Source organism: Lithobates pipiens, unplaced genomic scaffold (assembly GCF_037356315.1).
Source record: "Lithobates pipiens isolate NorthernLeopardFrog02 unplaced genomic scaffold, aLitPip1_a1.2 Scaffold_3, whole genome shotgun sequence".
NCBI lineage: Eukaryota > Metazoa > Chordata > Amphibia > Anura > Ranidae > Lithobates > Lithobates pipiens.
The window spans coordinates 176,064,105-176,089,163 of NW_027507790.1; the positions used below are offsets into that span (position 1 = coordinate 176,064,105).

Genomic DNA, 25,059 nt, shown 5'->3' on the forward strand with positions numbered 1-25,059 from the left:
ACCAAAAGAGGTGATAAAAACAGCTACTCAAGAAGGAACTAACAGACCAACAATGTGCAATGGTCAACAATAGGAACACTGAGGCAAATCTATAAGAACAGGTCCCTGGAGGGATCCATGGACAAAAAAAAAAAAAACACAAAAAAAGTCTGCAACAAGAAACCAGCCAGCCTGCAAGCAAGCCACACACTCTCACTGGCCAGGCAATCCATCTCCCACAGAGGATCCAATAAAGGCAAGGACCTTACCAGAAACTGGTAACGCCCAGGAGTACAAATGTTGAAGTCGAACAAGGGAGGTAGAGTACATGAAAAGTACCCCTAAAAAGATAGACCGGTACAAAGGTATACTATATGGTGGAGAACACCAGCTGTAATGGAGCCCAGGTCAAGAGAATGACTTGTAGTGAGGTTCCTTGAAGAGACAATAATAAATGGTTTTAGGGAACCAGACCGAAGCTCAAGGGTTGAACATCATTGCAGGGGAAGCCCCTCGGAATGGAGAGACAAGATTATCCCATTCCCCCTGAAAAACTGGTCTGCAAAAAGAGGCTAGAGAAGACTGAGCATCACCGAGAGTAGGTGAGACAATAAAGATGTTTCCTCAATATCCCAAAAGCTTTAAGGGGGTCCCTACAGCTAAGAAGGGATCCACTGACCCACAGGGTGTAGATTACTTTAGCAAGGATTTGAGTTGGACAGTCTTGCTCATCAGTTACCGATAACTTCCAACACCGGACAAAGCTTGCAAGTTTTAGGCCCCTCACAAGTGTTCTGACTACAAGAATCCATAAAGGTAATCCTCCTTTAAGGAAGTTCATCTAAGCTATGGGAATGCTAGGAGAAGAAACCAGGATGGAAAAAAGGTCTAGAACTATGAGAAGTAGCAGATGCTTCCAAAGGAAGCTGTGGGATCAAGTCCTTTTTAAGAAAAGGAATAACAATTGATTTTAATCAACACTGCAGATCAGGAAACAACCTCCAACACAGCAATATAGGGTCTCAAGATAATGCCTGGAAAGACACATTGGTGAATGCAGTAGTGCAAGAAGAAGGATGAGGGAGTGCTAAATGCCACATACAAGGAGTTAACCAACAAGTTAAAAGGTGTGCCCTGAGCACTCAAATCCCAGGGTAACAAACTACCTGAGAAGCTGTCAAGATGTAACATAGCTCGGCGCTTATAGTAGTAGGGGCACACCTTCATGTAGAACACCTATCAGTAGGTTTAGCAGATCTCTGGTAGTGGGCCCAATGACCTGAATGGGAGTTATGAGAATGGGATATTTCTGCTCTTCCACAGATCTGCTGCATTGAGGCAGGAGCACACTCCAGCCACAACTGCCATTTTTCATGATGGTGTCACGACCAGGCCTGAAGAGACAACATCACTCAAAGGATAAGCAAGTCAAATGTTGCTTAGATGTCTTAGCAGAATCCCAGAGTGTCTTATGCATTTGCACAGACATCAGTCCTATGCAAAACACAAGTTTTGAGGCTTGTAGTAGGCCACCACAACTAAAAAAAACTATGGCCTCTCCCCACAGTCGAGTGATCCACTTTAAAGGATTCTAAGTGTTCTGTAATAAATCAGGGTTACTGCCAACACAGGGCAGAGTTACAAACCAGTTCATTCAAACTGGGATCTTGGGGGGAAATTAAATTGTCTTTCAGTGAAGTCCCAATAGTAGTGTTTCTGTTACTGTGGACCATCAGTTTACAAAGCTTTTGTTAAAAGGGAAATTATCAGGCTTTTGTTAAAAGGGAATGCCATCAGGTGGGGCCTTGGGCCCTACAGGGCACACAGAGAAATAATTTAAAAAACTGGATGTAGCGGATAGGTCTTTGCAGGTGAATAAGCTCTAAACCCCAAGGCTTGGAATAGCAGGCTGATTTTCCATATGCAGAGTAACACACACTGGATCAGTAAGGTTAGAAATACCCCCCTTCAAATCCTGGTCAACTGTAGGAGACTGCTGTGACCCAAAACCAGCCTCTCCCAAGATAGACCGCTGGGACTCTGAATCTTAAAAAAGTCATAGCAACAGGAGTTGCAGGCCTGAATATATTTGTGAGCTGAAGGGGGCCAGTGACAGACTCTGTCAGAGCTGGTGCCTGACCCTACTTAGAACTTCTGCGGGTAGAGTGCTCCAGTAACTGGGCACAGACAGAAAGTCTACAGTGAACATGGGGGAGGCTTCACCACCAATTCCCCAACAGAGCTGAAGGAGGCTCTGATGATGAGGAGCCTATAACAGGGGTCTTAGGTTCCAGGTAAGGTAATCAATTCCATCTGATGGTCCCGGGTAAAATCCCTTAAAACCGCTGCGAAAGTATAAGCTGTGGTTACCAGTGGCAGCTGAACTGTCCCCGTGTGTCTTTGGATACACATGTTGTGCAATGTAGCAGTAAGCAACCAGGTCCAATGTTAGAGAAGGCCCAAATACTAACAAACCTCAGCTGGTGCTGATGAAGATATTAAGATGGCCAGAGGTGACCAAGTCAATTTAGATGAGCAGTGAAAGTGGATTGAAGACCAGTGCTTTAGTAGCAGCATGATGCTTCTTCTAGGCTGAATGGTGGGAAAGCACACGTTTACACTCAAATACAGGAAAAACTGGTAAAAAATAGTGCAGTATATTAGCCAGTTGTGACATTAAGGGCTTGTTTGCAGTTGGGGGCACCAAGAACAGATAGTTGAACCCCCCTGACTGCACCCCTGCAAAGGCAGCTATACAGGGTTGTACACAAGTAGTGCATTACAGTGCAGCACTTTGTAGCCAATGAAAAAATTATACCCCCTGTCACATATAGAGAGCAGTACTGCCACTGAATGCGACCTATTCAAGTATGTAAGGCACTACAACCGCCGTACAATTGTGTGCAGTACACAAAGTTGCGGCACATTTGTGTGGAATTTACAGGGTTAAAACATACAGTGAAGAGGCAACATATCACCTCCTCACTGCCTGTCACACAGCTCTGAAAAGTGATCCCCTGCAAGGGCTGCCCATGTCTAAACTTAGTCTTATTGTACTGTGCAGTTCCTAAACTTGCAGGAGGCACTTGTGCACATACTATATTAAATTCAATAATATGGAGACCATGCAGCACTCAATGTTGCCTGAATAATACACAAGCTATGAAATATAACCAAAAGCGGCTTTACTTGTTCTTGAAACTTCAAAACTTTGCCATTAATATTTCTTCCAGACCTGGGTGAAATAACATTTGTGCTTTTTTCTATGTTAACAGACTCTACAGTATGTATGTGTAGGAAGTAAGAAAAGTTGTTAAACTCAGTAAAACACACAAAAAACACAAATAGAAAAAAGTAACACCAACCAGAAAACTTTAAAATTGAACAGTTACAAATGTCTGAAATCTATGTTGCACAACCTTATAGAACTTTTAAAAAATGCTAAATTATCCTGATTTACAAATACTGTGTGGTTAACATGAAGGTTATAGGCTGCCCTCACTTAAGCTGACAGCTTGGCTCTTCTTTTAGCAGGTCCTTTGTATGCCCTGGCCTTCCTGCGTAATCCTCCTCTTCTGTCTATAACAGGAATCTCTGTTTCCATTTCCTCTGAGCTGCTATCCCCACCTCTCTCCACAGATTTCCGCACAGACTGATCTGTCTCCACAGACCCTTCAGACTGGTCTCCAGAAACACTTCTCTGTCCATCAGACTGCTGCTGTAAAGCCACATCCTGTAGTTCCACCACAAGCAGAGGACCTTGTCGAAGAAGAGTATCTGCTGTGACATTGATTGTTGTTTCTTCTACAGAGGCAGTCTCTAGGGTCAAAGCATCATCTGATGTAGCACACTCTTCTGCAGAATTGCTTTCTGTGTATCCAGGTAGACCATTGCCTGTCAAGTCCTCATTTGTTCCTGCTACACATGATTCACTTGGTTTCTCCACCATTCGCTCTTTGAATTCATCTTCTTGTATTTCTGTCTGTTCTATTGCAGTTATTACATTTTCATGTGTTGTAGTCTCCAGATCTTCTGGATTAAGGACCTGTAGACAATTAAAGAAAAGAAAATTGTAGAAGTCACAAGTGATTTGTCTTGTTTTAAAGAGCTCTGCCAAAGATATCATAATCCCCCTCTACTTCCCTGTATCCAATCTGCTGGTCCATAATTTACAAAGATGGATTACCAACATGGTGGCCTGGGCCAACCCACTGATATTAGGTGGGACTTACAACCCAAGCTAAATTTTGTATAATGTATATGTGCCTCTGACTATGCTGTTCTGCTTATATGGGTAAGATACAGTAGTGCCACATACTCTCTTTTGGCAAGACTGCGCAGTCCTAGTTACTAGAGCCAGTGATTCGTGATCACCCCTAAATAGAGGCTACAAGAAAAGGTGAGAGCAGTGGAAAAGGTGCAACTAAATAATCATGGTGTTCAGCAGTTCAATAAGATAAGCTTAAAAGGAGATGGCAAAAGCAAATGTTTTAAACTAGGGGTGTCAAAGGGCCGCATGTGGCCCACAACAGCTTTACATGCGGCCCAACACAAAATTGCACACCTACTTAAAAATTTTGACTTTTTTGGGGGGCATTTTTCATAAAAATGCATTTACACTTATCGAACCAATGTGGCCAAAAAATAATTTGACAGTGTCTCTTTACTGGACATTTATAAGTTTTATCTTCCCAAAGAAAAATCTCCCACTCTTTACAATCACACCTTATTTATCTCCTCGGTTTTTGGCAGCACCTTTATTTGTAAGCAACTATTTTCAAGGATGAAGAACACAAAGGGCAAATATAGAGCCAAAATATCTGATGAGCACCTTGAGAATTCATTGAGAATTGCTACATCCATCGAACCAGATATTGATGCGTTATATTGATATTACAAGAAATTAAGTTTAATTACTAAGATAGGCACATTATCTATATCATTGGTCGTTACCTTGTGATCTGCCTGACTTTTTCTGTTCATCAGCTATCCTTATTGTTAGTGCATTTTATGTGTGGGCCAATACAATTCCTGTTCTTCCAATGTGGCCTAGGATCTAAAGCTGGGTTCACGCTTATGTGAATTGGATATGGGTTTCTCCGCTTTCAATTCGCATGACAGGAGACTGTGACCGGCTCTCAATGGAGGCGGTTCACACATCTCCAGGGCAGTCATGTAGCGCACAGCAGAAGGGTCCTGTGCATCTTTGGCTCTGTTTCAGGTCCAAAATCGAGCAAAAACTTTGGACCTAATTCAGACCTGAAACTGTGAACGTGGACGCACCAGACCCCCTGCTGTGCCCTGCGGTCGCACACCGTGTGAACCCTGCCTCATAGGTTGGACACCCCTGTTTTAAACTGAAACTAGTTTCAAATATAGTAATGAGAGACAGTCAGAGGTTTCAGCTTCACAAAGTATATTACCAGCAGTACAAGAGTAGAGAACATCAGAGACAAGTGCTGCTGTCATCAGTGATAAAAACTGACAGCAAGCAAAGTGTCTGTTGTTTAACCACTTCAGTACAGTGCAGTTACACCCCCTTCCTGACCAGACCAATTTTCAGCTTTCAGCGCTCTCAGTTTGAATGACAATTACCCGGTCATCCAACACTGTATCCATATGAAACTTGTGTCCTTTTTTCCACACAAATAGAGCTTTCTTTTAGTGGTATTTAATCACTAGTGGGTTTTTTATTTTTTGTGCTATAAATAAAATAAAACGTAAATTTTGTGAAAAAAATGCCTTTTTCTTTGTTTCTGTCATAATTTTTTGCTAATTAGTAATTTTTCTTCATAAATTTTGGCCAAAATTTATACTGCTACATATCTTTGGTAAAAATAACCCACATTAGTATATATTATTTGGTCTTTGTGAAAGTTATAGAGTCTACAAACTATGGTGCCAATCACTGAAAATTGATCACTTCTGATCAGGCCTTCAGTACATCAGGTGTATCTCATTTCTTGACACTAACAAGTCAGGAAAGTACAAATACCCCCCAAATGACCCCTTTTTACAAAGTAGACATTCCAAGGTATTAAGTAAGTAGCATGGTGAGTTTTTTTAAGTTGTAATTTGTTCCCACAATTCTTTGCAAAATTAAGATTTTTTTTTTATTATTTTTTTTTTTTTTTTACTAAATTGTCATATTATCAGGTTATTTCTCACACACAGCATATGCATACAACAAATTACACCCCAAAATACATTCTGCTACTCTTCCCGAGTACGGCGATACCACATGTGTGAGACTTTTACACAGCCTGGCCACATGCAGAGCACCAACATTGATGTAGTACCTTCAGACGTTCTATGAGCAAAAATGACGCATCTCATTTCTCAACCACCTATTACACTTTTGAAGGCCCTGGAGTACCAGGACAATGGAATTTCCCATAAAATGACCCCATTTTGGAAAGCAAACACCCCAACGTATAATCTGTGAGGCATAATGAGTCTTTTGAATGGTTAATTTTTTTCCAGAAGTTTTTGGAATATGTGGAAAAAAATTAAAACGCATTTTTCTTTTACACAAAATTGTCAATTTATAAGATATTTCTAACACATAGCATGTATATAGCAAAAATTACAACCCAAAATACATTCTGCTACTCCTCCCGAGTATGGCGATACCACATGTGTAGGACTTTTACACAGCCTGGTCACATAGAGAGGCCGAACATTGAAGTAGTACGTTCAGGTGTTCTAGGAGCATAAATGACACATCTCATTTCATTCCTACCCATCACACTTTTGAAGGTCCTGGACCACCAGGACAGTGAAATTACCCACAAAATGACCCCATTTTGGAAAGCAAACACCCCAACGTGTATTCTATGGGCTGCAAATAGGTACTCTGGTACTCTGATGGCCTGGTGACAGGTACTCTGGTACTCTGATGGCCTGGTGACAGGTACTCGGGTACTCTGATGGCCTGGTGACAGGTACTCGGGTACTCTGATGGCCTGGTGACAGGTACTCGGGTACTCTGATGGCCTGGTGATGGGTACTCTGATGGCCTGGTGACAGGTACTCTGATGGCTTGGTGACTGGTATTTGGGTACTCTGAAGGGCGGTGACAGGTACTCATATGGACTGTGACAGGTACTCGGGTAATCAGATGAACTGTGACAGGTACTCGGGTACTCAGATGGACTGGGACAGGTACTCGGGTACTCAGATGGACTGGGACAGGTACTCGAGTACTCAGATGGACTGGGACAGGTACTCGGGTACTCAGATGGACTGGGACAGGTACTCGGGTACTCAGATGGGCTGTGACAGGTACTTGGGTACTCAGATGGGCTGTGACAGGTACTCGGATACTCAGATGGGCTGTGACAGGTACTCGGATACTCAGATGGGCTGTGACAGGTACTCGGGTACTCAGATGGGCTGTGACAGGTACTCGGGTACTTTGATGGGCTGTGACAGGTACTCGGGTACTCAGATGGGCTGTGACAGGTACTCGGATACTCTGATGGACCGTGACAGATACTCGGGTACCCTGATGGACTGTGACAGGCACTCGGTACTCTAATGGACTGTGACAGGTACTTGGGTACCCTGATGGACCGTGACAGGTACTCGGGTACCCTGATGGACCGTGACAGGTACTCGGGTACCCTGATGGACCGCGACAGGTACTCTGATGGGCCGTGACAGGTACTCGGGTACTCTGATGGGCCGTGACAGGTACTCGGGTACTCTGATGGGCCGTGACAGGTACTCGGGTACTCTGATGGGCCGTGACAAGTACTCGGGTACTCTGATGTGTGGGGACAGGTACTCGGGTACTCTGATGGGCCGGGACAGGTACTCGGATACTCTGATGGGCTGGGACAGGTACTCGGGTACTCTGATGAACTGTGACAGGTACTCGGGTACTCAGATGGGCTGGGACAGGTACTCGGGTACTCAGATGGGCTGGGACAGGTACTCGGGTACTCTGATGGGCTGGGACAGGTACTCGGGTACTCTGATGGGCTGGGACAGGTACTCGGGTACTCTGATGGGCTGGGACAGGTACTCAAATACTCTGATGGACTGTGACAGGTACTCTGATGGACTATGATTGACAGGTACTATGAGGGGTGGTGACAGGTGCTCTTTATTGGGGGGGGGGCAATCAGTGTGTGTTGGAGTACACTGTAGGCGGTAACGAGATGTTACCGCAATCTCCTCCTGACACACGATCGGTGTGTGAGGAGGAGAACCCGGTAACATCTCGTTACTGCGGTTTGTTTACATTTTAGTGATCGGCTGTGAAAGGATCACAGCCGATCACGTGGGTAAACAGCCGGCCAATGGCTGTTTACCAGCGTCGGTGATGAGCAGTGTTCCCGGGGAACACGCCGCCACCGACGTGCACGCGCAGCGCGCTCACGTTCGCGCGCATGCGCCGTGCACAGTGGGTGTGTGACCATCTGTGATGGGCCGTGACTTCATCACGGCCGATCACATGGTAAACAGCCATAACCAATGGCTGTTCACCCCCTTCGGTCGCGAGTGGTGTCTCCGTGACACGCCGCCACCGAAGAAACAGGGATGCGCGCGCACGATCGCGCGCATTCCCTGTTTAAACGGGAGGCCGTCATATGACGGCCTCCCGCCGCAATAGGTGCGCCGCCTGGCCGTCATTTGACAGCCGGCGGTCAGCATCAAGTTAAAAAAGGACAGCAATACAGTGAAGACCTCATCCATGTTATCCCAACAGAAACTAGTAATTACAAATAATAATGAAATTCTTGCAAATAATGAAGGTTATTATTCTTGAATTTATCCTGAAGAGGTTTTCAAATTACATTAATGTTTCATGGAGACAATGTCCATTTCATTAAATGTCTTGCCTCTACAATATAATTGTCATATAGATAACTCCTCATGGAAGTTCTAATCCATAAATTTAATTCCGGTCAAACCCTAACTACTCTTGAAAAATACTCCCTTCCCTCTCCAAATACCTATTATGACTAACTGTGTAACAAAAGATCCACCTACTTACCTGTTTTTAGGCCGTACCAGTCAGGTTACATGACTGGCTCCTCTGTGTCAGCCAGCAGCAGCTGCAGGGGAGAGGAGGCAGCACTGACAATGGATGGCCCATAGTAAACCTATGGTGACATCAGCGCTCAAGCATTACCAGCCATTGTTGAACACTCTCTCTATGCCCCTGCAGCTTCCGGGGTGAGATCACGTGACCAGATCAACGCGGCCTGAAAATAGGTAAGTATACAGATCTTTCTTACAAAGGTTAGGATTTTTAAGAGTATTTAGGGTTTGACCAGAATTCTACTTTAAAATAACTACACTATTGTTGAAAAAAAAACATCCCCTCTGGGTGATCTTTGTACATTGCAGGGATTTTAACAAACTTTGTTGCAGATTCCTACATTTTGTTATTCTGAAGGAATAGCTGTTTGTCTGTGTCCATGTGTTAAGTGAATCTGTATGGGAATGGTTTTATAATTATCAATCAGCTGCTGCACCTGTAGGGCTCTACTGAGGAAAATCACAGGGTCTGCATCTCTTAATATTTCACCAAAAATTTAATTTTTGTTGCAGGCGATGCTCAAAATCTGACTTGTATCTTAGTGCAAACTTCTGGGAAAATCTGTAAGCCAATGATACAAGCAGCAAATAAGATGGTGTATAGGGGGGGGTGTCCAGTACTCCATCTGTGTACGCCTCGCCTCCATGTAGTCATATTGCATTTTACAGAATATTACAGTGCTGCAGATTGAAAAGAAAAGGTAATTTTAATAACATTCAATTACAATATGACTGTTGTCGCAATTGTATATGCTATAATATATATTTTTTCTTATTAGCTAAATTTATCAAATGATAATCGAATTACCCTTTCTCTGCCAGGGCCTGTGCTCCATATCTACACTTAAGTGGCCACACCATTTTTGCTATTTTTCCTTAGATTTTTCACTTATAGTTTTCAGAGTCTGTAAAAGACCCCCCAAACCATATATTTTCTGAAAGCACATGACCAGTAGAATACAAAGAGGGTGCTACTGATTTTTAAGGTCCCACAATATCTGCGAAAAGGTTTTTAAAAACAACATTTTTGCAAGAAATTCACTAAAATCATTATTAGCAGATAAAAACACAGCAAACCTTACAAAAATTCCTACTAAATATAAAAGCTTAACCTGTATTGAGTTAATAAATAACAAATATTTGTAACTGTTAAATTGCGCCTTTTTGCAAAATGGTGAAAATCGAACCTATGCAAAAATGGAAATATCCAAATTCCTCAAAAAAATACGAAGGTTTTCATTTTTTCCTTACAGCTTTCAGAATTTGAAAGATCCCCAAACCATATATTTTCTGAAAGCATATGACCTCTACAATAAAAAGAAGATGCTACTGATTTTTGGACCCTGCGGTATTTGCGCAGATGTTTATCGTAAAATATATTTGCAAAAAATACACTAAAACCATTATTAGCAGATAAAACAGATATTTTTACAGAATTACTGCTAAATCTCTACTAAATATAAAAGCTTAACCTGTATGGAGTTAATAATTAACAAACAAAATGTAATTTTTACTTTGTGACTTTTTGCAAAATGGTGAAAATCGAACGTACACAAAAATGTAAATATCCACATTTTTTTTTTAAATCTAAAGGTTTTAATTTTTCCCTTACAGCTTTAAGAATTTGTGAAAGACCTCCAAAACCATATAATTTCTGAAAGCATATGACCTCTAGAATAAAAAGAAGGTGCTATTGATTTTTTAGGCCCTGCAGTATTTACGCAAATGTTTATCAAAACAATATTGTCGCTAAAAATACACTAAAGCCATTATTAGCAGATAAAAACACACAATTTGACTAAATTTTTGCTAAATATAAAAGCTGATCCTGTGTTGAGTTTATAAATAACAAATGTTTGTACATTTTAAATTGCGCATTTTTGCAAAATGGTGAAAATTGAACAATGGTGAAAATCTGGAGGTTTTCATTTTTCACTTACAGCTTTCAGAGTTTGTAAATGACCCCCCAAACCATATATTTTCTGAAAGCATATGAGCATATTCTGGAAAAGAAAGAAGGTTCTACTGATTTTTTAGGCCCTGCAGTAATTGTGCAAATGTTTATCAAAACAATATTTTTGCTAAAAATACACTAAAACTATTATTAGCAGGAAAAAACAGCTAATTTTACAAAATTCCTGCTAAATTCCAACTAAATATAAAAGCTTAACCCATATGGAGTTAATAAATTACCGATATTTGTAATTTTTACGCATTTTTGCAATTGCGTCGGGCCACGCTGGCCAGTAATCGAGGCTATGGCTTTGTGGCCTTCTGCAGTGCTGTACTTCCTTCTGGAATCTGGCACCCTCTTGTGGTGGCCGTTGGTATGACATCCAACAATGCTAATAGAGTTTCCTCTGCCTATAAAAATTAACCAATCTTAAATTTACACAGAAAGACGACTAGAACCAAACATTATATATATGCATGTAACTTGTGTAGGTAATGAATATATTCAGATGTGACACCAAGTGCTTAATGATTAAACACTTGGCATCACATCAGAATATATTCATTACCTACACAAGTTAAATGCATATATATATATATATATATATATATATATATATATATATATATATAATGTTTGGTTATAGTCGTCTTTCTGTGTAAATTTAACATTGGTTAATTTTTATATTGAAAATAAAGGTTTGTCGATTGTTAAAAAAATAAAAAAATAAAATAAACCTGGCTCCTAACATTTTTTGCTGGCTCCTAGATTCCAAGCAAATTTGTCAAGCCCAGCTATACTGTATAGTATTAACTGCATTGTTGTATACTATTAGACATCTTTTATCTGTATAAACTTAATAAAGAACCTTTTTAATCTATATGCATTGTGTTGCGTGTTCTCAAAGGCATATGTAAAGTCCCACCCCTTTTACCTGTGCCCTCTCTTCCATTCAATTGATATGGCATCTCATTCTCAGTCCACACTATATCTTTCTTACAAAAGGTCTATGTATATAATTTATCATTACATGACCCAAAAGCCCCTAAAGTAATACTTAAAATAAGCTGAGAATTTTGACGTTATCAAATTCTATTCCTTTTTTTAAAGATAAATTCTGATCATTTTCTTTTTCAAGACTAACTTGTGGCATGTGGTAATTCTTGTAGTATCCAGTTATGCCAGTGGAGAAGATAGAGATCCAAAGCTGTTATCTTGCATTGGACTCTTAGGCTGGATTCACACCTATGCAGTTTTAGTGCTTTTTTCAGATTTGCACTACAGTCCATTTAACATGGTTTCCTATGGAACACATTCTGTAGTGCAAATCTGCAAAATGCAAAAAGCACTAAAACTGCATAGGTGTGAATCCAGCTTTAGGCTGGGTTCACACTGGAGCGATGCGGGAACGCCGCGAATCCGCTGCGTTTTCCCGCATCGCATGCCTCCCGCCGGCAGTTCACACTGCACTATGCGGACTGCTGGGAGTGTCAGTGAAATGTTAATGACACCCCCAGATCAGTTCGCATATCGCAGTGCGATCTGCAAACTCGGACAGGAATCGGATCGCATGGTGTGAACACCCATGCGATCCGATTCTGCTGCGGACCAAATAAAGGGTCCCGTGCGAGTTTGCGGCGGGTGCGATGCGAATTCAGCCATACTATCTGTATGGCTGAACTCGCATCACACATAGATCGGATGTGATTTGCACTGCAGTGTGGTGCGAATCACATCCGGTTCTCGCTGCCGCAGCGGTGTGAACCCAGCCTTAATCCTAATCGAGACCTTCAAAAGTGCTCAAAGCAAAAATGGGTACAAAGAAACACAAAAAAAATCTTTATATGACCCTAACTTCATTCATCTACAGAATTACCATTTACTTACAGGCAATTACTTGCATGGCAAAGGAAGGTGACTATGTAGAAAAGTAATATAATTTGTTTTTGAAATTCTTAAAAAAGAGTTTAAAGCGGGACTGTACTGGGGAAAAAAATATTAAAAGCCAGCAGCTATAAATACTACAGCTGCTGACTTTTAATAAATGGACACTCACCTGTCCCGGGGTCCAGCGATGCCGGCAGCCGAGGCCGATCGATCGCTCGGCTCTTGGCTGCTGCCGCCACCATTCTAGGTGAGGGAATCAGGAAGTGAAGCGAATTGGCTTCACTTCCCGGTTCCCTACTGTGCATGCGCGAGTCGCGCAGCGCAATAGGAATTGTGCGCGCTGTCTCTGGGACCCGTGTGTGTGTCCCAGCAGACAGCGCGGCAGGATAGGAAGAGGCATAGACTCCCACGGGAGTCTATGCCCGGAAGTGGGTGTAAATACCTGTCTTTGACAGGTATCTCCACCCCCCTCCCCCCTGAAAGGTGCCAATTGTGACACCGGAGGGGGGGAGGGTTCCGATCAGCGGAAGTTCCACTTTAGGGTAGAACCCCGCTTTAAAATAAAGTGTGGAAACTTTTTGAAGAACCCTCGTATTACAGTGCCTGCTTTCTTACAAGTGTCCTTGCTTTTATGTTTTTGAAGTCTTAGTAGTCATATACTGTAAAAAATGTCTTTCATAAATTGGATTGTAAATTACACATTGATTCTAGCTACCTGGTCTGGAAAGGAGTCTTCAAATGATTTTTCCAAGTCCATGTTGACCGAAACCAGAGTAGTGAGAGATTTTCCATCGCTATCACCAGGTTCTAAATTGGACTCCGTATCCAAAGCTTCTGTTGCTATTTCTTGTGCATTTACAAGCTGAGGCTCATAAACGTCCTTTGTGATATCACCATTCACAGGTTCCAGATCAACCTCCTACAATCAAAGTAAATATAGACTTAAAAAAAAACACCTTCTGGATACACTAGATATTTCAATAGCATGTACAAGAAAAATAGTACAAAACAGGTTGAAACCCTCTTTATCCTGCGCACAACCATATCTCTTCTATTCTGGTGACTTCTTTCACTCTCGCATTCAAGTCATCTATCCCCCCTTTCCTTCTCTAAAATATCTGGTTTCTCCAGTCCAGAGACGGACTGACAACTCATGGGGCCCCTGGGCAATAAGAGATTATGGCCCCCCAGGCTTACAAATGGCCTTTTTGTGGCTGCCATCTTTTTGACGCAACATTAATGTGGGCATACCCATGCGGAGGGGCACTAAACTTGGCGATGTGCAGAGTGGCAGGGGACTTAACGCTGGTGATCCAGTAAAGCCACCAGTAGCCTTTCATAGGCAGTACCATCTTAACAGCATCATGGGCCCCCTACCAGGGAGATGCTGACCTGCAGCATGCATAGTGCACCATGGCGAATAATGGGCATGACCAGTGGGAGAGTCTTAAAGGGGGATTAAACAGAATTTGCATCTGCTGTATACAATGCAAACATACCATAGTCCTTGTACCCATAAGATTAGAATTACTATGTCACAACTGATAATCTCACAGACACAAATACATTTCAGTCAAAGGATCATTTGTTTTTTTTAAATAAATGTTTCCATTACATATGTTTTTATGCACAAAAAAAAAGCTATTTTTGTCTTAGGGCTGGTTCGCGCCACAAAAACGCACTCCAGATCTGTTCTGGATGAGTTCATCCATGCGTGTTTTTAATGTATTTCCGGGTTCATTCCAGATGCTTTTTTTCTTCTTTCCTGTTTTTCTTTCCTCGACTGGGGTCCAGTGCATTTTTGATGTGTTTCAGTGCATTTTTGATGCACTTTATTACATTCCTGTCAGTCCAGTGCAGGAAAAATGCAGCACGCTCTACTTTTGTTTCTGGAACAGGCAAGCCCTGGAACTGGCTGCACTGGTATGAACTATGCCATTGGAAACCATATAACCTACTATCCATGAGTTTTTTATGCAAAAGTAAAACGCACTGGACTGCATGTGGTGTGAACTGGCCCATACTGAAGCTACCTTACAAAAGAACTTAATTAAAACTAGCAACTGTTGAGACAATGAACACCTTGGTCAGGTCTATGTACACTATAATGTACAGAGTACGTGGGTCAGGAGTAAGTAACAAACAAGACAACATATAAAGTACAGCAGTGAGGATGAGCGCCACGCTCACACCAGAGTCCCCCCTTACATTAAAGTTCCAACATTCTCCCTATAAATCAGAGTCCCTAGAGTGCCACATAACAGCAGAACCCCCTGAGTGGAACCTTCCATCAATGTCCCCTTACACACACCTTTTCACCTTAGTGCTTGGTGTGGTAGGCAGATGGCGGGAAAAGGCTTTTTAAAAAAAATCCACTTGTTGCAGGTTCTGAACTGCGCATGTGCAGTCGTGGAGCCAGCTGAATAGTGAAATGCTGTGGTTGGCCTCAGATCAGGCAGTGGGGCATGTGAATAAAAACTGCTTGATGTGTGCCATGATGTCACCATACACGTGTGCACCCAGACATGCCCTGCTGCCTGATTTGAGGCCGAGTGGTGCAGTGCACCAATCAAATGGCTCCGAATGGCAACAAGTGGATTTTTTTCCTCTCTGTGCACAGTTGGCAACACAGCCGCTGATCGAGTGGCTTTTTTCCAACATGTCTGTTCAACAGAAGTTGATTGTTAGATTGACTTCTGTTGAGCGGCAGTGGGTACACATGGATAATACAGTATACATACAAACACACACACACCCCCATAGTATACATACACCCACGGTATACAGAACACAGTCACACACACACCAGCTGCCAGCCATTTTCATCTAAAAATCAGTCTGATAGAACACACTGCTGCTGCCCCCATCTCCTAGTATGCTGGTACTTGAAGTGCCCCAGCAGCTCACAGACATTGGATGTGGTGATACAGGAGAGAAGGAGGCTGCGACCTTTGTAGTGGTGAGCAGGTGATGAGTAGGGAGAGATTGTGGAAGAAGTTCAGAAAGTCCTTCCTCCAGGAGCAGTGTACTTCTCCCACAGAAGATCGATCTTACATCCCCAGAGACAGGAGGAGCCATGCTAGAGAAACACAGCCTCCCCTCTCCCCCTCACCAGGGTAAGCACTGACAAGAATACATTTAGTTGAGATCAACCAGCTTAAGTGCTATCAGACTGCAGCCTGTCCTTCCTGTACTGCAGGCTGTGTCCCCTCTCTCCTCGCTCTCCTCCCCTCCAGCTGTCGGCATCTCCTGCTCTATAGTCAAAAAAGCTGCGCAGGGCCACAGACCGGAGCTTCAGGTGAAGGAGGAGAATGCTGGAGGCAGCCAAGGTGGCAGTGTAAGGTTAGTAAAACTGCCTGTGCTTTAACCCCCTAGACCAGTGATGGCGAACCTTGGCACCCCAGATGTTTTGGAACTACGTTTCCCATGATGCTCTAGCACTCTGCAGTGTAGTGGAGCATCATGGGAAATGTAGTTCCAAAACATCTGGGGTGCCAAGGTTCGCCATCACTGCCCTAGACATAGCAAGCATTTAACCCTTGCTGTGAGTAAATCACTGCATAGGTGTATTTTTTTCCATTTTGCAAATAATATATATATATATATATATATATATATATTTTTTTTTTATGTATATATATATATATATATATATATATATATATATTTTATGCAATCTATAGAAACATTTTAAAACATTTGACCTGTTTTAACTTATGCTAAATGTCAGCAGCCAAATCATAGTTAATTGTAAGGGAATGTAGGCATTTAATAGAACTGATTGGGTACACAAAATATTAATGAGGAGATAATAAAAAAATTGTATTAAAAAATATTTCTACTTGTCTGGTTGTTTTAACTGATATCATATACAGATCAAAGCTCATAGCTTTAATCCTCAGATGAAAAAAGCAGCGTAGATACAAAAGTAAAAAATGTTCCTTTGTATCTATCTCCCACCTGAACAGTGTTTATAAACATTGTTTCAGACGGTTTTTCTTCTACAGCTGCTGTCTGCTGTTTTTACACAGCAACTGCAATTGTAGGAAAGTGTGATGGGGAAACAGAGTTAAAAATGTAAAGGCTTTGGGCCTGATCTCAGGTCTAACCATGAAGGTTATGGGAATTATCTGAAGTACTGTATGAAGGGGAAAGTTATGGGGTTGATCTGAGGTCTAAAGGTGAAGGGTTTGGGCCTGGTCTCCTACAGAATCAGATTTAGCCTTCTGGCTGAAAACTAGATGGGAGGCAAACGTGAGGGAGCTGGAAGACAATGAATGGCTGATTGTATAAACATCATGCAAATTGGTTTCCCCAAAACTCTCCGACAGACTCACACAGTTATATATATTAACTGACACCAACTCACTTAGCCAGATACAAACCTCTATGGGATCCTTCCTGCCCTAAGTGTGGCGAACATAACAGTTCCTTCTACCACCTGATCTGGTCTTGCCCAGCCATTCATGGCTACTGGGAACAAGTTATCAAATTCCTACATTATGAAATGGGCCCTCTATTAACCCTTTTCCCCAAACAATGCCTGTTATGGGTACTCCCCGAACAAGAATAAAATAGACCCCTACACATTTTCATGCAGGCAACACTATACATGGCTAGGCTGTTGATAGCTAGAAAATGGCTTTGGGCTGCTGTACCGATGCTTCAGGAATGGATGGCGACCATCAATCAGTCCCTACCATATAAAAAGATGATTTACACGCACAGAAACTGCCCTTCAAAATACTATAAAATTTGGGATCGCTGGTTAGAACTGGCATCTACATCCTCAGAGCTGCATCCCGAGGGCTGACTGAACATCCCCAATATATGCTATGCTCTCATGTGTGTTTTAAGTGCCTTAAACCTAAATGGCATTTCATTGGTACTTTCGTTTATACTCTAATCATATTGCCTCAGGTATAATAATTGGGGTTATGTGCAACCAGTTATCAATCCTCACGCTGTTTGCTAAAACACGTTGGATATTGCGAATCACCTATGTAACAATATTTATTGTTCACTATGAAGCTTATGCAATGATCCTAAATTTTTATACCTCATTCTTCTCAATAAAAGTTTATTGGATTAAAAAAAAAAAAACGTGTAAGCTTCAACACCATACTGGGAGCTTACTGTACATAGGATTTGAGGTTTAGTCATGTCACTACAGCACAAAGCAGTCACAAAGGATTCAGGGAAAGGAACCACAGCATGCAGCTGAAGTCTCTGATGGAAGCTGCAGGGCTTGAACTGATAGTAGTGAGTGATAGTAAGAGACATGGGGCTCCGGAGAGATAAGTATATCAGCTCTTCTATTGCCTTCCAATGTTATTCAACAACTGACACGGTCACATTAAGGCTTATTTGTATGATAACGTTTTATTAATGTATATACTACTGCACCTCTTTATTTTCAGCATTCTCCTCCAGTCCTCTCATTACATCTTGACTGTCATGTAACACTTGTTGCACAGGTTTAGCTGAGATCTCTTCCTGAAGTTTGGTCATGTCAGTCTCGTCTTTGTCTTCTGCAAGCTGCTGGATCAGCTCCTTAAAATTCTCCACTATCTGCTCTTTAGACTCCATTCTGCAAATTAAATCAATACATCGTGACTACCTTTCCAGCAGAAAGGTCTGAAAAAATATTGTGTAATTTCATTGAGCACATATTTTGAGTTTTTTTTAAAGTATTTAGTTAAAGGGATAGTTTATCCCTCCACTAAAATTACTCACAATTACAATTGTGCAAAATAAGCTTGTTGCCCATAGCATATCTGTAGGCTGTGCTTGGCCTCTCCCAAGATTGCCTAACCCCCCCCCCCCCCCCCCCACTGCCCAGATGGCTGCGGTAGACCCGGAGATGCAAAAGAAAGTGAGAATACATCTCTACAAAATGAAGGGAATTCCCTCTTAGTTGTCACTGAACAGATGTCCCTATTGGAAGGTTTACCATTACATCCTGTTTCAGTGACAACTGTAAAATTTTGCATTTCCCTTTCCATCCTAGTAAAAAATGCCTGCCAGAACATACAGGCATACCCCACTTTTAACCTCCCTATCGGTAATCCCGAGTCTGGCTCAGGTTGGGATTTTAGCAACATAAGCGGTAACTCCGAGCCATACTCGGGATCGCATCGCTGGATACAGGGAGGACACAGGGAGAATTACTTATCTTGCCCCCTGGATCCAGCGATGTCCTCCGCGCTGTGTGATCGAGCTGTCCTCCACTCGATTCACACAGTGCCCGAGTGCTGCCGAGCTCCGTTCCCTGCAACATTATGGCGCACAGGAGAGTAGATCTGCGCCAAATTCAAAAAAGTAAAAACACACAAAACACATACAGTACTGTCCCTAGTCCCTAGTGGTCTGTCCAGTGCCCTGCATGCACTTTTATATTATAAATACTGTTTTTTCTGCCTGGAATTTGGAGATTGCCCATAGCAACCAAAAAGTGTCCCTTTATGTCAAAAGTGATTTTAGACCAACTAGAAAACAGTGATAATAAATTATAATCACTTTCAGAATTGAGCGATAGTGATTTGTGGGGAAATTTGTCATCAAACACTAAATCTAATGACAGCGACAATTCTGCAAATTAGCAAATTTCAGTGTTTTTGGATTTGATTACATTATTGAATAATTTTTATTATTATTTATTATATTATAAACTTTATCATACCCGGGATGTCTGCTGGACTCTGGTTTGAACAGATTTAAGAGAGTTATTCCTAAGAATTACAGGACTACAATATAAAACGCCAAATTTCCATGCAAAATAATTGTACCGCTTTCAGCGCCTAAAACCAGAACTAATCATACCACCAGGGAGGTTAAATACACAATGGGGTTTATTTACTAAAGCTAGAAAGTGCAAAATCAGGCTCCCTTCTGCATAGAAATCAATGAGCCTCCAGGTTTTATTACCAAAGCTTAATTGAACAAGCTGGGGTTAGAAGCTCATTGCTTTCTATGCAGAAGTGAGCCTGATTTTGCACTTTCCAGCTTTAGTAAATAAACCCCACTGTGTACTTAAAAGTGGGGTATGCCTGTATAGGGTGAATATTTCCAGAGGGGACACTGATAGCAATAAAACTGTAACAAGAGTTTAAACACTTCTACATATATTAAAAACTAAAAAAAACTAAGTTTTGAACTTAGATTTAAAGTCTTTAAAGGCAGATTACAAATAAATAGATTATTCTTCTGATTTTAAAACCTAAACTCAATTACCAGAATGCAGTTAATAAATGTGAAACCACCATTACTTGTAAGTTGAACTATCAATCCTGGTATCTTCGGTCACTCGTTCTGGTTCAGCATCTTCTACTTTCTTTCCAATCTTTGGCCGTTTCAGTTGGCTGCTTCTAGTGCGAGTAGAGACTGGAGTCTCTTCATGTTCTGGAAAATTGAATCATTCTGATTATTGGCATAAAATCCTCAAAGAACTGTTACACCAGGTTTGTATGAGCATTCTGCTCTAGGGTATCAAATCTAAGGGCCCATTCACACAGGGTGCAGACATGCCTGTGCAGGGCCATATTTTATTGGATGCACAGCTGTTACGGGAGACGCATGTCTGGTCCCCTTGTAAATGGGCCCTTAATGTTCAAACTAGAAAACTTTAATATTTGACAACAATAGGTATTATGTTTATTAATACAAAGCATTAATACCCAACAACTGCACAGTAGGTCCACTAGTGCACTATGCTCTGTCATACTGATCTCAAACAGCTTGCTTTAAAGGGGTCATAAACCCTCAAGAGTTTTCACCTTAATGCCTTTTTACGGGTTAAGGTGATAAACCTCCTGTGAACACAATTTTTTCAGCGACTGGGATGAGCACACCAGCTCCAGCAGGTGTCTCAGGTCCTGATTGGATAGATTGATAGCAGGGCAGCCATTGGCGAATATGTGTATTTACCTGTGATGTTTCTAGTAACCAGCTGGTAGTCACTGCAGCACCCACTGCCGATGAGCCTTGTTCCCAGGAACGAGGGGAATATAGACAAGACATTCCTGAACAATAGTACAGTACAGTTCCGGGCTAAACACCAGGGGTAGGCAACCTTAAAGAGGCGGAGAACTACCTGAATAACATGGGAGAAGTCAAAGATCACCAGGCGCAGTGTCGTCTTCTCTCACCTGATTTAAACCTCCAATTGCTGTACTACTATGTCACAATTGTGTGAATTGCACAACAATCATGGGTTTAAATCAGGTGGTGAGAAGGCACTATATCTCCTCACTACCTGTCCATCACACTTGGATCGCTTTTCAGAGGAGCATCAATTTAGTTCTTAGTTGCATTCCGCAGCTACACCCTTAGGGCTTGTGTTCACAAGTAAAGTGGGGGGGGGGGGGTAAAACCCTGCAGTTGAGTTTATTGCCCCCCTCTCTACCCCCTTTAGCTGCTGAGGCAGCAGCCTAAGATTTACATATTGCTGCAGCAGGGATTAAATCCCCCATTGCTTTTGGTGGGAGCTACTGCCTGCCAATCAGAACCCAAGTAAATGGGGACACTCTGCAAGCTGCCCACAACTGCATGTTTCTGTGAGGTTAAGAGGTTAAAGCAGGTGGCGAGAAAGCAACACAGCACTGCCTGCAACCCCTTGTTTGCTGTACTGCACAAGGTTGCAGGGCACTTGTAGAGTGGCTTCATTCACTTGAATAGGTCATACTTGGCAGGTGCTACACCCACCAACCATGACAGGACGTATAACACTCTGTGGCTGCGATATGTGTACACCCCTGGCCACTGCAGCTAAAGGGGGTACAGTTGGGGCATGGGTGGTAAAAATATGTCTTAACTATGGGGTTTTACCACCCCTTAAACTGAAAATGTAAATTAATCCTTACTGTTCTGAGCCCCCTATAAGGCTGCTTTCACACTGATGTGCTGTGGTTCACCTGAATTGCAGGTGCAGCACAGTGCGTTTTTGACTTTCCTTTGTTAGCTGTGCTTTGCCATAGACTTTTATTATATCCTGCAGATGTGGTTCACGTTCTGAAAGTGCACCAAAACTCCTGCTTTCAGAAAGTGCACCAAACTCGCAGGATATAATAGAAGTCTATGGCTAAACACAACAAACCCAGGAAAGCTGCAGGTACACTGCACCACACATACGGTGTGGGTAAACCACAGCGCATCAGTGTGAAAGCAGCCCTATGTTATATTGCCCAGTGTATTGCTTCACACTGACCTGAAAATCTCTTCTTTCCTGCTGCTGGCACCACTCGAGACCGCTAGCTGGGATAAGAGGTGGAGTGCAGTTGGTATCACTCCGCATGGGACAGGAGCCGGCATTACAGAGGAGACATCAGCTTACGTCGCAATTGCTCAGTACTACAGCTCCAACTTTACAAGTAGTCCCTCTGAATTGCACTCTGATGCTCTAGGATGGTGGGTCAGCAAGCGCAGAATACGATCTACCAGTCACCTGTCCACAATCTACTGGAAGATCACAATCTACAGGTTAAGAACCCCACTGTATGCCATACAGTGTTGTGACTGACCAGTGATGTGACCTAGACATTGCTCATAGTAACAGCAACAGATGGCACCGTGCAATACCGCAGAAGAAGAGAAAGAGTCACTGGCACTCAAATAAAATTCAAAGGTCTATCTTCATTGGTCTATTGTTTTTTTTTTTTTTTTTTACATAACCAATCAGTAACCTAGCCAATGCTTCACAGCTTCACAGGGTACCTTTCTCAAGGTGGCTATTACTGTGTGGCCTTGAAGTGGGGACCTTACAAGGCCCCAAAACATTGTGTTGGTGACATTCTCTTCTCCTCACATTTTGGTGTCTGGAGTGTTTTTATTTATCAGTCTGTTAAACTCTCTAGAAAAAAAAGTTGTGCCCAAAACAAAAGTAAAAATAAATGTAATAATTAAGGCCATGACAAAATTCCAATGTATGAACCATAATGCGCATAGTGGCTACATATGACATTCAGGGGGTTATTTACGAAAGACAAATCCACTTTGCACTGCAAGTGCACTTGGAAGTGCAGTCGCTCTAAATCTAAGGGGTAGATCTGAAATGAGTGGAAGCTCTGCTGATTTTATCATCCAATCATGTGCAAGCTAAACTGCTGTATCTTATTTTCCTTACATGTCCCCCTCGGATCTACAGCGACTTTACTTTCAAGTGCACTTGCAGTGCAAAGTGGATTTTCCTTTAGTAAATAACCTGCTCAGAGTCCCTGGCAACAATGTAAATAAAGATACTGCTCTTACCCTTAGAGGAAATGGCATCATCATTTTGAATATTTTTCTCTTCCTCTGTTTCTGGCTGAAAAAGAAATATTGAAAGATATTTGGCTTTAGCACACTAAATCTACTATATTTTCAAAGTATGTGCATAAAGCAGGAGCAGAATATTACATAAAATGAAAAAAACAGTAGTGCGTGAAGTTTTTTACTTTTTTTTTGCCTATGCAGACAAACCACCCGCTATGAGAAACAAAAGCACAATAGGATTTATTTATTAGCACAGTGCAAAGCGGAATGCTGTAACACCCAACTCTGCAATCAGTGGTACGTGTACCCCAGGGGGTACTTCCACTTGTTAAATACATTTTGTTTAAAGGACTGTGAAATACCAAATCATATTTAAAACTGACTTAAAAATTAGTTTAATTAACATATCTGAACCCAAGAACAAAAAAATGAATATGATGCAGCTCACCAGTCCTTAGATGTGATAGTTGTATTAGTTTTATTAATTCTGTACATTTTCTCCATTTCCAGTGCAATGAACCAACATTTGAAACAATGTTGTCAGTTCTCCCCAGTTTTTTTCTGTGAACTAAAGAACACCTGCCCATATGTTACATATATAGGAAGGGGTTTGTAGTTCAAATCAGGAGCACAGCCTAGAAAAACAAAGCTGACCTTCTATAGATACTATACAGTAAGAGCCCTTTCACACTGGAGGCATTTTTCAGGCGCTTCATCTGCAGTCCCAGTGTGAAAGCCTGAGTGCTTTCACACTGGGGCGCTGGGCTGGCAAAACGTTAAAAAAAGTCCTGCAAGCAGCATCTTTGGGGGCGCTTTAGGAGCGGTGTATACACCGCTCCTAAAGCGCCCCAGCCCATTGAAATCAATAGGCAACCCCTTGCAGAAGCGGCGGACATGAGAAGACAAATGGCCAAACTGACCAGAAGGTGAGGACATACGATATAAATCCAGGTCAGTCAAGACATAGCCATCCCAGCAGAACTTAAGCCAACCATAGATGGTTCAAATCTCAGCCAGTCCCTGCAGAACCGGCCAAGATTCAAACCATCTATGGGTAGGCTGAATGTACCCAAGTCAATTGGAGCATTCAGCCTGCCGGATTTTTACATGTGATCAATGCTATAGCCACTAGCAATAATCCCTGTGTTCTCTCTGCAGGGGTGACTCAGCAAAAAAAAAAAAAAAAACCTGACAGCTCAGGTCAGTGCTGCTGTACTAACAATCCAATGTTATTACAGCGATCTCCCCTGCTGTTCTATTGTGTTGAACACTCTGGTCAATGGCTGAAAGCGCTGATCAGGAGCCGGTCGGCAGACCTTTTTCAGTCATGACACTTCAACAGAAGCCACCCAACATTCAGTCCATGTGTACTAGGCTTAAAGTAGATGTAAACCCACACCCAACATATACATACATACATATACATATATACATATACATATATATATATATATATATATATATATATATATATATATATATATACTGTATACCATTCCATGTTGAGGAATACATTACAGGCATACCCCACTTTTAAGTACACAATAGGGTTTATTTACTAAAGCTGGAAAGTGCAAAATCAGGCTCACTTCTGCATAGAAACCAATGAGCTTCTAACCCAGCTTGTTCAATTAAGCTTTGGTAATAAAACCTGGAAGCTCATTGGTTTCTATGCAGAAGTGAGCCTGATTTTGCACTTTCCAGCTTTAGTAAATAAACCCCATTGTGTACTTAAAAGTGGGGTATATCTGTAATGCTGACATTTTTATATAGCATATTTATATAGGAGGGTCTAGTAACAACTATAGATAAAGTTATATTGTAGCACTTGCTCAATAATGGCTGTCTAGATGTGGAACTGGTTGTGATTGTCCAGACATATAATACTGGACCAGGTGAAGGGATAAGACATAGGTTTGGACTCTATGTACTTTGATCAC

At 41.9% G+C, this 25,059-nt stretch overlaps 1 protein-coding gene across 1 annotated transcript in view; it reads right to left on the minus strand.

Moving 5' to 3' along the window:
• Positions 1-3,142: 3,142 nt before the first annotated feature.
• The window catches only part of FAM169A (family with sequence similarity 169 member A), a 127,106-nt gene continuing 105,189 nt past the window's right edge, over positions 3,143-25,059 (minus strand). Inside the window, exons 9-13 of the mRNA XM_077462534.1 lie at positions 23,117-23,171; positions 20,140-20,272; positions 18,278-18,461; positions 13,587-13,790; positions 3,143-4,024 (exon numbers count right to left, since the gene is read on the minus strand). Of these exons, the coding sequence (XP_077318660.1) occupies positions 3,482-4,024; positions 13,587-13,790; positions 18,278-18,461; positions 20,140-20,272; positions 23,117-23,171 (1,119 nt within the window). The 3' untranslated portion in view covers positions 3,143-3,481. The remainder of the gene's footprint in view (positions 4,025-13,586; positions 13,791-18,277; positions 18,462-20,139; positions 20,273-23,116; positions 23,172-25,059) is intronic.